At 41.8% G+C, this 18,286-nt stretch overlaps 1 protein-coding gene across 18 annotated transcripts in view; it reads left to right on the top strand.

Annotated features, from left to right (window-relative positions):
• The window catches only part of LOC148360220 (protocadherin alpha-C2-like), a 173,349-nt gene that overhangs the window by 51,233 nt on the left and 103,830 nt on the right, over positions 1-18,286 (top strand). Inside the window, exons 1-2 of one of the 18 annotated variants that reach the window (XR_015851296.1) lie at positions 7,852-10,310; positions 14,226-14,410. The exons of 13 other annotated variants lie outside the window; for them this stretch is intronic. Coding sequence is in view for 4 of the 5 variants with exons in the window: in XM_088343741.1 (XP_088199867.1) it covers positions 15,703-18,069 (2,367 nt within the window). In the remaining variant the exon portion in view is untranslated. Of the gene's footprint in view, positions 1-4,237; positions 6,928-7,851; positions 10,311-11,388; positions 14,411-15,295; positions 18,070-18,286 lie in introns of those variants that run through there. 4 more of the 18 variants (XM_088343749.1, XM_088343745.1, XM_088343743.1 and 1 more) reach the window with 4 other exon arrangements.

Here is an 18,286-nt window from a genome sequence, read left to right as displayed (position 1 = left end):
CCTTCGTTCAGCAGGCACATTTGGACCAAGTCACCGCGATCGTGTTCTTTTTATTTCGAATCCTTCTGAATTGAAACAAATGGGAGCTGAGTGTGTTATCATTTTGCCCTATTCAGTAATGTATAGATTCTAAAAAATATTCTTTTTTGGACGTGCTACGATTTCTACTTGGGCTGCACAACATGGAACAAAGAGGACGGGAGCGTCGGTGTTTGCTTTGCGTCTTGGCCTTGCTTGCGTGCATCCTGTCTGCTGCTGCACAGCTCAGATATTCAATTTCTGAGGAGCTCGGTGAGGGGACATTAATTGGGAATGTTGCAAAGGATTTAGGAATTGACGTGTCTTCCTTAAAACAGCGCGGATTCCGCATCATGCCCAGCTTGAGTTATCGTCTCTTAAAGGTAAACGACAACGATGGGTCCCTTTACACGGAGAGTAAAATTGACCGCGAGGAGGTTTGCAAGGAGGGCAACACCTGCTTGATTAATATTAAAATCGTACTTGACAATCCGCTGGAGGTGCATTATATATCGGTGGAAATATTAGACTTAAATGACCACGCTCCAACTTTCCCTGAGAAAATAAAAAAGCTGCAAATAAGTGAGACTGCTTTGCCGGGTGCTAAATTTCAGTTACAAAATGCCTACGACCCAGACGGCACTGTCAATTCAGTGCAACAATATAAAATCAGCCAAAACGATTATTTCCGCCTAGAGGTGAAAGACCGTGGCCGAGACGGGAAAACGCCGATTTTGCAATTGTCAAAACAGCTCGACAGAGAAAACAAACCTAACCACAAGCTGGTGCTGAAAGCCATCGACGGGGGAACACCCCCCAAAACAGGCTCGGTCGAAATCCTCATTGACGTTCTGGACGTGAACGACAACATGCCCGTGTTCACAAAAGAATCTTATTCGGCAATGTTGCCAGAAAACGCTCCGGCGGGCACGACCGTCATTCAAGTGAATGCCACCGACTCGGACTTAGGCTTCAACGGGGAAATTGTTTATTCGTTCGGAAGTGACGTTAAAGAAAAAACCCGGAAATTATTTCGGATCGATTCTGTCACTGGGGAGATTATTGTGGAAGGAAATATTGATTTTGAGGAGCAAGATAGTTACGATATAGACATCCAGGCATCAGATAAAGGAAGCGATCCATTTAAAACAGATAAAAGCGTAATTATAAAAATTATTGATATGAATGACAATTGTCCAGAAATTGAAGTTACGTCGTTGTCTCATGCGGTTTCCGAGAATGCTCGACCTGGAACGACTGTAGCGCTCATCAGTGTGACAGATTTAGACTCCGGCATCAATGGAGAAATATTAAGTCATATTTCCGGGGAGTCACCTTTTAAGTTGACTGCATCCATGCAGGATAACATATTTGCTGTAGTGACAAATTCCCAGTTGGACAGAGAGCAGAAGCAAGCGTATGATTTAACAATAATTGCAAAAGACTCAGGAAAACCATCTCTTACAGCCACTCAAAGTATCACCGTCTTGGTATCCGATACAAACGATAACTGCCCGGAATTTTCATCAAGTCCTTACATGTTTTACATTAGTGAGAATAATAAGCCGGGGGAGGCTTTATTTTCTGTGAAGGCGATTGATCGTGACGAAGGGGAAAACGCACATATTTCTTATCATATTTTGCGGAATATAGGAAAGGAAAGTGGATACACGTCTTTTCTTAATATCAATTCAGAAACTGGGGACATTTTAGCACTAAAAGGTTTTGACTTTGAGACGTTGAAAAGTTTTCAATTCCAAGTGGTGGGAACAGATGGTGGAAGTCCTCCCTTGAGCAGTAATGTGACAGTATACGTCTTTATTTTGGATGAGAACGACAATGCTCCGGTCATCCTGTACCCAATCAGCACCAACGGTTCTGCCCATGGCATAGAGGAGATTCCCCGTAATCTGAAAGCAGGAGACTTGGTGACCAAAGTCCGAGCATATGACGCCGACATCGGATACAATGGCTGGCTGCTGTTTTCACTGCAGAAAGTGAGCGACCACAGCTTGTTTTCTTTGGACCGCTACATGGGCCAGATCAGAACCTTACGCTCCTTGACGGAAACGGACGAGCCCGAACACAAACTGCTGGTGCTGGTCAAAGACAATGGCAATATTTCGCTCTCAGCCACGGCTACAGTCATTGTCAAGCTGGTGGAGCCCAAAGAGGCTTTGGCTGCTTCAGACCTCAAAAGTGCAGCAGGGGTAGACGAGGACGACCACCTGACCTTTTACCTGATAGTGACTTTGGGCTCGGTGTCACTCCTTTTAGTGCTCAGCGTGGCGGTACTGATTGCCATGCAGTGCTCCAAATCCACAGACTACACGTCCAAATATCTTCAGGATGCCAATTACGATGGCACGCTGTGTCACAGCATCCAGTACCGATCCGGAGAGAAGCGCTACATGCTGGTCGGACCCAGGATGAGTATAGGGTCGACTGTGGTGCCGGGAAGTCACACTAACACGCTGGTGCTCCCTGACAGGAGAAACGTTTCTGGGGAGGTAAGATTTTCTTTTAAAAACTTTTTTTGTCATTGTGGGTGGTTCCTACTGGTAGGATTTAAAAAAAAACAAAAACACTTTTTTGACTCTTGACCACAGATCAGAAATAATGGTATATGATCGAATATATGTTCTGCTTAGTTTTGATAAAACAGTGTGTTTTCTGAGTCGAGAGGATGACTGCTCTTGTGTTCCCATGCATTTCTGTCCCGTGGTTCATGCTTTTTAAGCTATGTTGATGTTTCATTGGTCCATCCCACTTTATTGAAACTATCTTTGCATATGAGTTATCATGCGTTGATACTGGTGCACTGCTGTTATGATTAATGGAGCCAAATTATGTCACTGTCTTCAATGACTTAACAGTAAGCAATTCATACGTTCTTATTGGCTCACACAATACAAATGTCACTATTATCTATTGCTTCTGGTGACGTTGTAGATATCACTATTGAGCTTCTTGTATATTTCTTCGAAATTTTTGGTTGATGGGTGTTCAATGGGTCGCATATTTATTGAAAACGTTGCCTAGGAGGTAAGGCTATAAGTATAATTGAGAATTTATTTGCAGACTTTTCTACTAAAAAGCCAGCATTTTGGCCTGCTCACACTGGGTATCAAGCTCATATTTGGTGGAAAGGAAAGGTCATGATTGAGTAGCTCTTGTAGTCATTTACTCTTGGTTAGACTGAAAGATTATTTTCCTGCTTGATAATATTGTCCAGAAAAAATCATGGGTCCAAATATAAATTTATGTTGCAAGTATTTTCCCTGTTTACTCGTACCCCACCCAATTTAACAACAGAAAAAAACAAAGTGTGGTAAGGTTAAGAGATCGCTGAAAAGGAAATCTGCCCACTACGGAAGAAGGGTGGAAATATGTGCTTTTGATTGCTTAAAATCGAATCATTTTGATTGAGTGACGAATCAAAAATGTGCATGTATATTTTGACGTTACCAAATATGAGGTGATTCTTAATAATTCCTGATTTCGTAATTTTACAGATACATGATTGATAGAAATACTCTAATTAATGTGATACGTTTTAGCACCCTTTGATGACATTTTTTTTTTGTATTTCTAACGCTCCCTGCTGTTGAAACGTTATAGCGTATTCTGAAATATTGAAAGCATTACTGGTGGTCTGTTGTTAGTTTTAAATTCATCCGCCTTTGGATCATTAATAAACGCATACTCTGTAAGAACTGGAAAATAAAAACAATCAATGAATTAATATGTTACACTTTAAGACCTGGAAAATAAAATTAAATCCATATTTTACACTGTAAGACCTGGAAAATAAAAACAAAACATTGTCAACAGCTTAGCATGTCACGTTCATCCTATACAAACAAAAAATGGCCAATTTATTTATAGCCACAACCACAAAATATTAAAATATATCTTTTATTTATTTTGTTTTCATTTCTAAGCTTCTATTAAGCGAGGGAGTCGTTGGAAATCTCTAAAAGTAGCATAATCTGGTTTAAATTTCGTTTTGCTTGTTGGGGTTTCCCTGCCCTTCACAATAAAACTTTGGCCCAAAAAGGAAATTACAAACGTAGTGGAAAACTGAAAGACAATAACTTCTTGTTCGTTCCATTTTTAATATCTCATTTTAAAATGAACTGTAGTCCGGGAGAAAAGTGTTTTTTTTCCCAATGAAGAAGTTGAAAAATTAGCTAAGTAATAATAATAACAATAATAATAATAATAAGCTTGCATTTGTAAATGTAACCCAAAAATTGAAAGATTTTGCTCAAATACGTAGGTCTCGTGACTTATGCTGTGCTTTTTCACATCACTTGGTGCCAGTATACCGTTAGAAAAGAGAGGGCGTATTGACGTGACGTCACTGGGGATGACAAGAAAAAAACCGGCACATCCTCGTTCGTTTAACAATATTGAATAGACCTTTTCTCTGGACGCCGATGTGCTTCATTAAATACTACAGAACTCTGATAAATCATTTAATTTCGCTATACAGGCATGCTGGTGTGACTTTTTTGAATTGGATTTTCCGTGTTTTACTCGTGGAACGCATTTACCCGTACCGTGATGGAACAAAGAGGGCGCGAGAAGAAATGGATCTCATGCATGATCCTGCTGCTTTTCAGCCGTGCCTCGGCACAAATTCGATATTCAATCCCGGAGGAAGTCAAAGACGGTACTGTTGTCGGCAATATTGCCAAGGATTTAGGTCTAGATGGGAACATGCTGAAGGAGAGAAGCTACCGCATCGTGCACGGCAACGCACGGCCTCCTTTTCACTTGAATCAGGACAACGGCGTTTTGTACGTGAGCGGCAAAATTGACAGGGAGGAATTGTGTGACCGCGGCAAGGTTTGCGTCATTGAATTAAAAACTGTTTTGGAAAACCCGTTGGAGGTTCACTACGTCGTGGTGGAGGTTTTGGATGTGAACGACCATGCACCGAGTTTTCCGGAGCGAGAAAAGACTTTGGAGATTTATGAATCTGCGCTCCCTGGGGCGAGGTTCCAACTGCAGGCCGCGCGCGACCTAGACACGGGAGCGCTGTCTGTTCAGCACTACAAGCTAAGTCCCAACGATCACTTTCGTTTGGAGGTGAAAGATCGAGGCGAAGATCGGAAAACGCCCAGCTTAGTTCTTCAAAAGTCTCTGGATAGAGAATCCGTCAAGACACATGTCTTGTTTTTAACCGCCATCGACGGGGGGAAACCTCCAGGATCTGGCAACATGACCATAAGAGTGGAAGTGTCTGATGTAAACGATAACCCCCCAGTTTTTACAGAGGAGGCTTACATTGTTTATTTAAATGAAAATTCCCCTTTGGGGACAACAGTGGTGCAGGTAAATGCAACCGATTTGGATGACGGCCCCAACGGAGAAGTTGTTTATTCATTTGGAAACGACGTTGATTCCCGCACTCAATCTCATTTTGATTTAAATCACGAGACAGGGGTGATCATCGTGGCGGGGAAGTTAGATTTTGAAGAGCGAGACAGGTACGAAATAGACATACAAGCGTCCGATAAAGCTGTAGCGACTCTGTCCACGGACAAAAGCGTTGTCATCCACATTGTGGACATGAACGACAACGCCCCCGAGATTGAAGTCACGTCATTTTCCAAGGTGTTGCCCGAAGATGCCAAACCAGGGACCACCGTGGCTTTAATAAGTGTAAAAGACTTAGATTATGGTCTTAATGGGAAAGTTGTATGTTCCACAAATATGGATGTCCCTTTCATGCTGTCGCCGTCTTTGAAAAACAACATGTATTCTCTGGTTACAAAGCAACTTTTGGATAGAGAAAAGCAGGCACATTTCACTGTCACAATTTTTGCCAAAGATGAAGGAAAACCTTCTTTATCGTCAGACAAAACCATACAAATTGTTGTCTCAGATGTGAATGATAACAGTCCTGAATTCTCTCACAGCACATACGTATTTTACATCCAGGAAAATAACACTCCAGGGAATTCTATTTTATCAGTGACTGCTGATGACACAGATGAAGGTAGCAATGCTGTGATCGAATATCAAATATTAAGAGAAAGAGGCAGTGAGCATTTATTGTCATCCTTTCTCAATATAAATAGTGAAACTGGAGAAGTGTCAGCGCTAAAAAGTTTTGACTTTGAGACGCTGAAGAGTTTTAATTTTCAAGTGGTGGCCACCGACGGTGGAAGACCTCCGTTTAGTAGCAACAAGACAGTAACTGTGTTTATTTTAGACACGAATGATAACACTCCGGTCATCCTTTACCCAGTCAGCGCTAACGGTTCTGCCCAAGGCGTAGAGGAGATTCCCCGCAATTTGAAACCAGGGGACTTGGTGACCAAAGTCCGAGCCTACGATGCCGACATTGGATACAATGGCTGGCTGCTGTTTTCCCTGCAGAAAGTGAGTGACCACAGTCTGTTCTCTTTGGACCGCTACACGGGTCAGATCAGAACCCTGCGCTCATTGACGGAGACTGATGAACCTGAGCACAAACTGCTGGTGCTGGTCAAAGACAATGGCAATGTTTCGCTCTCGGCAACGGCTACAGTCATTGTCAAGCTGGTGGAGCCCAAAGAGGCTTTGGCTGCTTCAGACCTCAAAAGTGCAGCAGGGGTAGACAAAGAGGACAACCTTACTTTTTACCTGATAGTGACTTTGGGTTCAGTGTCGCTTCTTTTGGTACTCAGCGTGGTGGTGCTGGTTGCTATGCAATGCTCCAAATCTACAGAGTACACTTCCAAATATCTCCAAGATGCCAATTATGATGGCACGCTGTGTCACAGCATCCAGTACCGATCCGGAGACAAAAGCTACATGCTGGTCAAGCCCAGGATGAGTATTGGGTCCACTATCGTGCCAGGAAGTCATGCCAACACGCTGGTGCTACCTGACAGGAGGATTGCTTCAGGGGAGGTAATAAAAAATATATATTTTTAAAGTTTTAGGCCATTAATGGCCGTTCCACCTTGTACAATATGCACTGAAAGGTTCAACTTTTGTGTCTGTTGACAGCAACATTTCTGTAACGTCAATTGTGACATGATGCGCAATTTTGATACTTGCTTTGGTGAACAAAGATTGTGATTTTTGCTTGCGTTAACAGGTTCATTTTTTCAGTGTTTACGATGTGTAATTTTTTAAAGGCATCTTTGCATTTTGAATTTATTTGAACTCTAGTAGCCTGCACAGTGGATGGCAGGGTTGCATGTATGCTTCACATTTCCGTGTCCCTGGGTTGAATTCCAGTTACCTGCCTCTGTGTGTTGAGTGGGCATGCTCTCCCGTGCCTGAGTGTGTTTTTTCCAGGCACCCCAGTTTCTTTCTACGTCACAAAAACATGATATAAAAATGTCCAAGGAATAACTTATTTGGTTTTCTTATACGCTCTGCTACACTTATAAGTGCTTAGCAAGATCACATTGAAGTTGCTTACACATGGAATATCCTGAAAAAACACTTCGGAAACTTTGTTTTACACCTCATTCGGGTTTTAATTGTCATATTAGAAAATTATAAGTGTCTGTAGTTGAAGAAATTTTTGTTGTCATGTTAGTTCAGATGGCACAATGTCTGCAAGTAGGAGTGTTTTAATCTTAAGAACATGTGCTTTTGTAAACTAATTTGATACTACAGTACCCAATACCTAAATAGAACTGGGAGATTGAGTGTTCGATTCTTGAACAGTAGAGGTCAGCATAGGCCAATTTACCTTTGCCTCAAGCAGTACGCGACGTCACTGCCTTGTCAGTTTGGACCGCCTCGTTTGTGTTATTTCTGCAACGCTTCTTGCACGGTGAAGAGCTGTGATTACAAATGTAATCTTTTTTAGTATTTAGTATATTTTTGTCGCTGATGATCAATTTTTGGCTCATTCTGCATCAGTATATTTTATGATTGTTGCGGGATTACTGTTATAAGAGAAGTGTTGCTCGTCAGGACACAGTATGGAACAAAGACGACGCGGGGGGAGTAAGGAGGGACATTGGTGGTTTTCTCTCGTCCTTTTATTGTGTAACGGTGCCTCTGCACAGCTGAGATATTCTGTATCAGAAGAGGTCCAAGAGGGAACCGTGGTGGGTAACATCGCCAAGGATTTGGGTCTGGATAAGAGCACGCTGAAAGGGCGTGGATACCGCGTGGTGGCCGGCGCATCTGCACCCTTTGTGGAGGTGAACCAGGACGACGGCATCTTGTATGTGGCTCGCAGGATCGACCGAGAGGAAGCGTGTGATCGTGTCGGCCCATGTGTGATCAACCTGAAAACTCTCCTGGAGAGTCCACTTGAGGTGCACTACGTCTCCATGGAAATATTAGACATCAACGACCACGCCCCGATTTTCTTAGAAAAAGAAAAGTATTTTGAGATATCTGAGTCTGCTACACCAGGAGCCCGGTTCCAGCTCCAAGCAGCAAAAGACCTTGATGTCGGTCAGTTCTCAGTGCAGCAATATAAAATCAGTCACAATGAATATTTCCGAGTGGAGGTAAAAGACCGAGGCGAGGACCGTAAAGTCCCATTTTTAGTCCTGCTCAAGCAGTTAGACCGAGAGACTTCTGGGAGACACAGTCTCAGTCTCACAGCTGTGGACGGCGGAAAGCCACCTAAATCGGGGTCCATCGAAATAATCGTACATGTTCTGGATGTGAACGATAACTCGCCGATTTTTGACCGAGATGTTTATTCCGCCTCGCTAGATGAGAATGTGGAATCAGGCACTGTTGTGATACAGGTGAACGCCACAGATTTGGATCAGGGGGCCAATGGGGAGATTTTGTATTCATTTGGGAAGGAGGTGGATTTAAAAGTCATGGAGCTTTTTAGTATCAACCCAGATTCTGGTGAGATTAAAGTGATTGGACCTCTTGATTTTGAGGCTAGCAAAAGCTATGAAATTGATATACATGCATCTGATAAAAGCCCAGTTCCTTTGACTGCTGATAAGAGTGTCTTGATAACGGTCGTCGACATTAATGATAACCCTCCTGAAATAGAAGTTACGTCATTTTCAAGCTCTATAAGAGAGGATGCAAAAATAGGAACCACCATTGCTCTGATTAGTGTCAGCGATTTAGATTCTGGAATAAACGGCAAAGTTTTATGCGTCATCAAAGAAAATGTCCCTTTTGATTTATCCTCATCAACACAAGACAACATGTACACTGTGGTGACAAAATCTCAGTTGGATAGGGAGCAGGTTTCTCAATATGAGGTCACCATCATTGCAAAAGACACAAGCGAGCCATTTTTTTCGACGGAGAAGACAATTACTGTTGTGGTGTCCGATGTCAATGATAATAAACCAGAGTTTTCATCAAGCCCGTATACATTTTATGTTGCTGAAAACAATCTGCCTGGAGCAAAGGTATTTTTTGTAAAGGCATCTGATAGGGATGATGGTGATAATGCTCTTCTTTCTTATCAGATAATAAGAGAGGGAAGTGCAGACAGGAAACTTTTGTCATTTTTAAACATCAACTCAGAAAGTGGAGAAATATCAGCTCTAAGAAGTTTTGACTTTGAGACTTCGAAAAGTTTTCAATTCCAAGTGGTAGGAACAGATGGCGGTAGGCCTCCCTTGAGCAGCATAGTGACCGTAAATGTGTTCATTTTGGATGAGAATGACAACACTCCAGTCATACTCTACCCGGTCAGCGCCAATGGTTCTGCCCAAAGTATGGAAGAGATTCCCCGCAATCTGAAAGCAGGAGACTTGGTTACCAAAGTTCGAGCTTACGACGCCGACATCGGATATAATGGCTGGCTGCTGTTTTCCCTGCAAAAAGTGAGCGACCACAGCTTGTTCTCTTTGGACCGCTACACAGGCCAGATTAGAACCTTGCGCTCCTTGACAGAGACAGATGAACCAGAGCACAGTCTGCTGGTGCTTGTCAAAGACAACGGCAACGTTTCGCTCTCAGCCACGGCCACCATCAGCGTCAAACTGGTGGAGCCTAAAGAGGCTTTGGCTGCCTCAGACATGAAAAGTGTAGCAGGGGCGGACGAGGAAGACCACCTGACCTTTTACCTGATAGTGACTTTGGGCTCTGTGTCGCTCCTTCTTGTAATCAGCGTGGTGGTGCTGATCGCCATGCAGTGCTCCAAATCTACAGAGTACACTTCCAAATATCTTCAGGACCCAAATTATGATGGCACGCTGTGTCATAGCATTCAGTACAGATCCGGAGATAAACGCTACATGCTGGTTGGGCCCAGGATGAGTATTGGGTCTACTGTGGTGCCAGGAAGCCACACCAACACGCTGGTGCTTCCTGACCGGAGAAACACTTTGGGGGAGGTAAGCTAAAAACATGTTTATTTTTGCTGTTGTGGGTGGTTGCAACATGTAGGATGTGCATGAAAGGTTCTGTGTCTCTTAGCAGCAACATACTTGGAATGCCAATGGTGACATAATATTATAAGTAAAGGAATTGTGAACAATTTGTCAAAACGTTTCAATGACACAACTAGCGGTATGTGTTTGGATTTTCACATTAAATGTTTTGTGGAAATACAATAGATGGTGTTTTTTTGACCAGGTTGGTGTTTTAGTTCAGTTGCTGTCTTGTTGTACGTGGGGAAAGGTCAACAAGTGAATCACGTTTCTATCTATCTTCAAAGGTACTCACTTTGTTTGTCCACTAATTGGTTGCCCACATTTTTGTATCCAAGTTTATAAATTACATAAAATGTTCCTCAATATATTTCAAGTTTACTTAGACATGCCATTAAATACACCGGAAGAACAAACTGTTTTGATTGACACTAATTCCGAAAGGGGTGGCACGTGACTGAGTGGTTAGTGCGTCCGCGACACAGTTCTGAAGGAACGGGATCAAATCCAGCTACCACCTTTCCTATGCAGAGTTTGCATGTTCTCCCCGTGCTTGGTTGGGTTTCCTCCGGGCACTCCCGTTTCCATCCACATTCCAAAAACACGCATGTCAGGTTAATTGCCTGGTCCAAAATGTCCCTAGGTGTGATTGAGCGAGTGAGTTGTCTGTCTTTGTGTGCCCAAAGATAGCTGGGAAGGGCTCCAGCACCCCTGCAACCTTACTGAGGGTAAGCAGTGCAGATAATGTTTGGATGGATGATTCTGAATGGTTGTTCATAACTAAATCGTTTTTAAAAAGTTTTTGTAGAATTACATTTTAACATGTTTCTCCAAATGTATACCATCAGTTCATTATTAATCACATATTGCTAGGTTTGCAAAAAAGTACAGAACAATAAGAAACCCACAACTTTATACTTCTGTATTATTTAATGTATAGAAGTATCATCCATTTAGTTAGCAACACTTTGTATCTACTGCAATTTTGTTTTTTTTTAAGCAAGTTGTTGATTAGCGTGTTCAGCCTGACTCTGTTAATTTTGGAGAATTATATAGCTTTGCCATGCGAGTTTGTCCCTTTTGTTGTTGTTGCTGCGTATTGCTCGTTGGCTGATTTTAAACAATACGGGTCGACATTGATATATTTCTTGTGATACAAGGAGGAATTATCCAAACGATAGCGGGAAGAGTTCTTACTGTCTCTGTCTATGGTGCTGAAACATACTCAAGTACAAGTCGGACTTGCTTCTCATGGAAACTGTGGCACTTATCAAAATATCACAAGTAAAAATAATTACATATTGTGCTGTAATATGGATAGAAATGGACTTTGGTGTGATATCAAAACAAAAACGGATTTTTGATTCATTCCCGGTCCCGTATAAGAAATACTTTGGATTTGTTTATTTGTCGTGCATTTTGATATCTGATGAAGTAACCTGTTAAGGTTCTAGCTCGTTGTGTAACTTTAAATTTTGGCCTCTAGGTGTCAGTGTCAGGACGCATATTGAATGTTCACGTGACTACATATATTCAGCTGCTGATTCTGTCCTCCGCTTGTTGGCGTCCGCTCCGTCCTTGTCGGTGAATTTTCTGGCTCTTTTTTTTAGGACTTTAGGTTGAAGGGGAACATTTTCTTTCAATGTAACCTGTTTTTTTTTAAATAGCCTAAAGTTGGGAATAATTTTATATATGGACCAGTGATGGTGTTTTATCGTCTCGCTATGGAACAAAGAGGCACGCATGGAAGGGTGAGGTGCTGTTTGCTGGGAACGCTGCTTTTGTGCACACTGACTTGTGCACAATTGAGATATTCCATCTCCGAGGAGGTGGATGAAGGAACTGCGGTCGGAAACGCCGCAAAAGACCTCGGACTGGATAAAAATACACTGAAAGAGCGCAAGTATCGGATCGTGTCAACCGTTGCTCAGCCCCTCTTTCACGTGAGTCAGGATGACGGTTTCCTTTATGTCAGCAGGAAGATCGATAGGGAGAAGGAGTGTCCTCAAAGCAGTACATGTTTGATCAATTTGAAAACTGTGCTGGAAAATCCACTAGAGGTTCATTATTTTATTGTCGAGGTGATTGATGTAAATGACCATTCTCCTATTTTTCCCGAGAAAGAAACAAAGCTAGATATCTACGAGTCAGTGCTGCCTGGGGCAAGATTTCAACTGCCAGCGTCCCAAGATGGAGATAGTGGCCAGTTTTCTGTTCAACACTATAAACTTAGTGACAATGATCATTTGCGTCTAGAATTAAAAAATAAAGGAAAAGATGGCAAAGTTCCCATACTAGTTGTAAAAAAGTCATTTGACAGGGAAACAACAGATAGCCTATTCTTAGTTTTAACTGCTTTGGATGGAGGTAAGCCTCCTAAAACTGGGGAAATTAATATTTCGATAAATGTTTTGGATGTTAATGATAATGCACCTGTTTTCTCTCAAGATGTTTATTCTGTAATGCTCGATGAAAATGTTTTAATTGGGACAACTGTCATACAGGTTAATGCAAATGATTTAGATGAAGGTGCAAATGGACAAGTGATTTATTCTTTGGGTAGGAATAATAAAATGATAATGGAATTATTTGATATTAATGCTGAAACGGGAGAAATTTTTGTAAAAGGCGCCTTAGATTATGAAGAAAATGATATTTTTGAGATTGAAATCCAAGCTTCAGATAAAGGCCCAGTGCCTCTTACAACAGAAAAAAGTGTCATCATCAATTTAGTTGATGTCAACGACAACGCACCTGAAATCGAAGTGACGTCATTTTCTAACTCCATTCCAGAAGATTCCAGACTAGGAACGACAGTTGCTTTAATAAGCATAAATGATTTAGATTCTGGCCTCAATGGAAAAGTAATTTGTTCCATAAATGATGATATTCCATTTGCTTTGTCACCCTCTCTACAAGATAAAATGTTCTCATTAGTGACCAAATCGCTTTTGGACAGGGAGAAAGTTTCAAAATATGATATTTGTGTTGTGGCTAGAGACGCTGGTCAACCTGCACTCTCATCAGAAAAGACGATAAGTGTTTTCATTTCGGACGTAAATGATAACAATCCGGAGTTTGAATCCAGCCCATATACTTTTTATTTTGCTGAGGGCAACAAGGCAGGCGCTGTCATATTTTCTGTCAAAGCTTCTGATCGGGATCAAAATGAGAATGCTGAAATGTCTTATCGTATTCTAAGACATGGAAAAGATGAGAATAACCTGTCGTCGGTTTTGAGTATAAATAGTAAAAGTGGAGAAATATCAGCGCTTAAAAGTTTTGACTTTGAGACATTAAAAAGCTTTCAATTCCAAGTGGTGGCAACGGATGGCGGAAGTCCTCAATTGAGCAGCAATGTGAAAGTAAACGTCTTTATTTTGGACGAAAACGACAATGCTCCGGTCATCCTGTACCCGGTCAGTGCCAACGGTTCCGCCCAAAGTGTGGAAGAGATTCCCCGCAATCTGAAAGCAGGAGACTTGGTGACCAAAGTTCGAGCCTATGACGCCGACATTGGATACAACGGCTGGCTGTTGTTTTACCTGCAGAAAGTAAGCGACCCCAGCCTGTTCTCTTTAGACCGCTACACGGGCCAGATCAGAGCCCTGCGCTCTTTGACAGAGACAGACGAGGCTGAACAGAGACTGGTGGTGCTGGTCAAAGACAACGGCAATGTTTCACTTTCAGCCATGGCTACCATCAGTGTCAAACTGGTGGAGCCCAAAGAGGCTTTGGCAGCTTCCGACTTGAAAAGTGCAGCAGTAGACGAGGAGGACCACCTGACTTTTTATTTGACAATAACTTTGGGCTCGGTGTCGCTCCTTCTGGTGCTCAGCGTGGTGGTGTTGATCGCTATGCACTGCTCTAAATCCACAGAGTACACTTCCAAATACCTCCAAGATGCCAATTATGATGGCACGCTGTGTCACAGTATACAGTACCGATCCGGAGACAAACGCTACATGCTGGTTGGACCCAGGATGAGTATTGGGTCCACTGTGGTTCCGGGAAGTCATGCCAACACACTGGTGCTGCCTGATAGGAGAAACACCTTTGGGGAGGTAAGATTAAATACATTTTAAATATGTTTCTCTGTTGTGGATGATTGCAACTCATAGGATGTGTACCAAAAGTTTCAACTTTTGTGACTGTGATGAGCATCTTACAGTAGTTACGGTGTCTGACTTTTTCTTACAGTTAATTACATTGCTACCCATCCATCAAAACTGTAGTATGACATCATAACGGACTCATTTTATTTATAATTTTTTTGAAAGAAATACACATTATCATGGTCCTCGAAATATGTGTTTGCGGTCGATCACTCATTTTGACACAACAATGGGTTGTGTTTCCCCATAAAAAAAATAAAAAGTATTAAAAGAAAATCCAATTATGTAATGTATACTGTTAAAATATTATCCATTCCTCTAGGAACACTTCTTTCCGACAGCAAGTTTTCAAACATAAAGCAAGCATGGGGGTTAACGCTTAAGATGTGAAAGCCGTATGCATAGTTGCAGTTTTTGCCATGGATAAATACACTTCTCAGTTTCTTAGTGCCAATATAAATGATGCCAGGAGAAAAGCAACATTCAACTAGATCCAAGTGGATTTTTTATCAGGCGAGTTATGAAAATATGACTGAAATATTAAAATATGATGTGTTGCTTTTATATTTGTTTAATGTATACAGTATTTTCAGCAGTGTTATTTTTATGAATTTGATGGCTTTTTCATGCTGCTTTTGTTGTTGTCGCTGCTGCTTGCTTGGTGTCTGATTTCAAACATTTTGAAATAGTTTCCTTTCTTATGATACACGGAGGAATTATCCAAAGTTTGTGAGGTAAGATCTTGCTGTCTCGGTCTATGGAGCTAAAACATTCTAGTTGATGCCTAATTCAATGGAAAACGTGTCACTTCTCACAATGTACTGAGTAAATTCATTACATATTGGTCTGCCATGTTAATGGAATTTTTTGGTGTGCTACTAAAGATTTCAAAAAGGTTCTGATTCATATCCATTCTTGTTGACATACAATTTGATTTTTTACGGATGTGGGCTATTGTGAGTATTAATTAAGGAACGTGTAAATTCTCGCTTATTCTGTTATAAAAAATGTTGCCTCTAGGTGTCAGTGTGAGGACACGGATTTAATATGTACGTGACTATAAAATCAGCCGCTGGTTCTGTCCTCCGCCTCTTAATGTTCGCTCCGTCCTGATCGGTGAATTGTCTGGCTGCATTTTTTTCGAAAGCATTTGGCTCATCGGAGGAATATTGTCATTCACTATAGCCCAATCCTTTACTTTAATATCACAAGATTTTAACATTTCAGTGAATGGAGCAGTGATGGTTATTTTCCGTCTCACCATGGAACAAAGAGGCGTGCATGGAAGGGTGAGGCGTTGTTTGCTGGCTGCGCTGCTTTTGTGCACGGTGGCGTCCGCGCAATTGAGATATTCAATCTCCGAGGAGGTGGATGAAGGAACTGCGGTCGGAAACGCCGCAAAAGACCTCGGACTGGATATAAATACACTGAAAGCCCGCAAGTATCGGATCGTGTCTACCGTTGCACAGCCTCTTTTTCACGTGAATCAGGACGATGGCGTCCTTTATGTCAGCAGGAAGATCGACAGGGAGAAGGAGTGTCCTCAAAGCAGTACATGTTTGATCAATTTGAAAACTGTGCTGGTAAATCCACTAGAGGTTCATTATTTTACTGTTGAGGTGATTGATGTAAATGACCATTCTCCTATTTTTCCCGAGAAAGAAACAAAGCTAGATATCTACGAGTCAGTGTTGCCAGGAGCACGATTTCAAATGAAACCCCCCCAGGATCAAGACAGTGGTCAGTTTTCTGTACAACGCTATACGTTAAATGATAATAATTATTTTCGTCTAGAAGTTAAAGATAAAGGAAATGATGGAAAAATACCCATACTTGTTGTGAAGAAATCTTTAGACAGGGAAACAACAGAGACTATTGTATTAGTGTTGACAGCATTTGATGGGGGCAAACCTCCCAAAACAGGTGAAATCAACATTTTTATAAATGTATTAGACATTAATGATAACGCACCCATATTCTCTAAAGATGTTTACCAAATAATGCTTGATGAAAATTCTCCAATCGGGACCACGGTTACCCAAGTGAATGCAACTGATTTGGATGAAGGTCCAAATGGAGAAGTTATTTATTCATTCGGTAATAGCATGAATCAAAACATTATGAATTTATTTCATATTATAGAAACTACTGGTGAGATTGTTGTAAAGGGCGAAATAGATTACGAAGAGAAAATTATGTTTGAACTTGAAATTCAAGCTTCTGATAAAGGTGCAGTTCCTTTGACAACAGAGAAAGCTGTCATCATCAAAATAGTTGATGTCAACGACAATGCACCTGAAATCGAAGTGACGTCATTTTCTAACTCCGTTCCAGAAGATTCCAGACTAGGAACGACAGTCGCGTTGATAAGCATAAATGATTTAGATTCTAGCCTGAATGGAAAAGTAATTTGTTCCATAAATGATGATATTCCATTTGCTTTGGCACCATCTTTACAGGATAAAATGTACTCATTAGTGACAAAATCGCCTCTGGACAGAGAGAAATTTCCAAAATATGATATTTATGTAGTTGCAAGTGATGCTGGTCAACCCGCACTCTCATCTGAGAAGATGATAAGTGTTTTCATTTCGGATGTGAATGATAACAGTCCGGAGTTTGAATCCAGCCCTTATACTTTTTATGTTGTGGAGGGCAACAAAGCAGGCAACGTCATATTTTCTGTCAAAGCTTCTGATAAGGATCAACAGGAGAATGCTGTTGTTTCTTATCAAATTATAAGAAATGGCAAAGATGAAAATAAGTTGGCTTCGGTCTTGAGTGTGAATAGTGAAAGTGGAGAAATAACGGCGCTAAAAAACTTTGACTTTGAGACATTGAAAAGTTTTCAATTCCAAGTGGTGGCAACGGATGGAGGAATCCCTCCCTTGAGCAGCAACGTGACAGTGAAGGTCTTTATTTTGGATGATAACGACAATGCGCCGGTCATCCTGTACCCGGTCAGCACCAACGGTTCTGCCCAAGGTGTAGAGGAGATTCCCCGTAATCTGAAAGCAGGGGACTTGGTGACCAAAGTCCGAGCTTACGACGCCGACATCGGATACAACGGCTGGCTGCTGTTTTCCCTGCAAAAAGTGAGCGACCACAGCCTGTTCTCTTTGGACCGCTACACGGGTCAGATCAGAACCCTGCGCTCATTGACGGAGACTGATGAACGTGAGCACAAACTGCTGGTGCTGGTCAAAGACAACGGAAATGTTTCTCTCTCTGCCACAGCTACCGTCACCATCAAACTGGTGGAGCCCAAAGAGGCTTTGGCTGCTTCCGACTTTAAAAGTGCAGCAAGGCTGGATGAGGAGGACCACCTGACTTTTTACCTGATGGTGACCTTGGGATCGGTGTCACTCCTTCTGGTGCTCAGCGTGGTGGTGCTGATTGCCATGCAGTGCTCCAAATCCACAGAGTACACTTCCAAATATCTCCAAGATGCCAATTATGATGGCACGCTGTGTCACAGCATCCAGTACCGATCTGGAGACAAACGTTACATGCTGGTCGGACCCAGGATGAGTATAGGGTCCACCGTGGTGCCGGGTAGCCACACCAACACGCTAGTGCTTCCTGACAGAAGAAACAACACTGGGGAGGTAAGAGAACATTTTTTGCACTGTGTGAAAGCTGTAAAATAGGCCTATCTAGTATTTCCAAGTTATCTAGATGTTGTTGATGAGTAGTTAATATGGTATCCAGTAATGGCGATCAATAATAGTATTGTCTTTGACTGGGTTTGCTTTGAAATTCGAATTGAAATTTAAAACTGTGAAGCAATTTCTGTCCCTGCTGCTGAATTGTCAGTTAGTTGGT

This window comes from Urocampus carinirostris, chromosome 9 (genome assembly GCF_059441175.1).
Source record: "Urocampus carinirostris isolate Australia breed hairy pipefish chromosome 9, RoL_Ucar_1.0, whole genome shotgun sequence".
In the NCBI taxonomy this organism is placed as follows: Eukaryota; Metazoa; Chordata; class Actinopteri; order Syngnathiformes; family Syngnathidae; genus Urocampus; species Urocampus carinirostris.
Note: the sequence above shows the minus strand (reverse complement) of the source record. Positions and strands in the feature narration are given on the sequence as shown.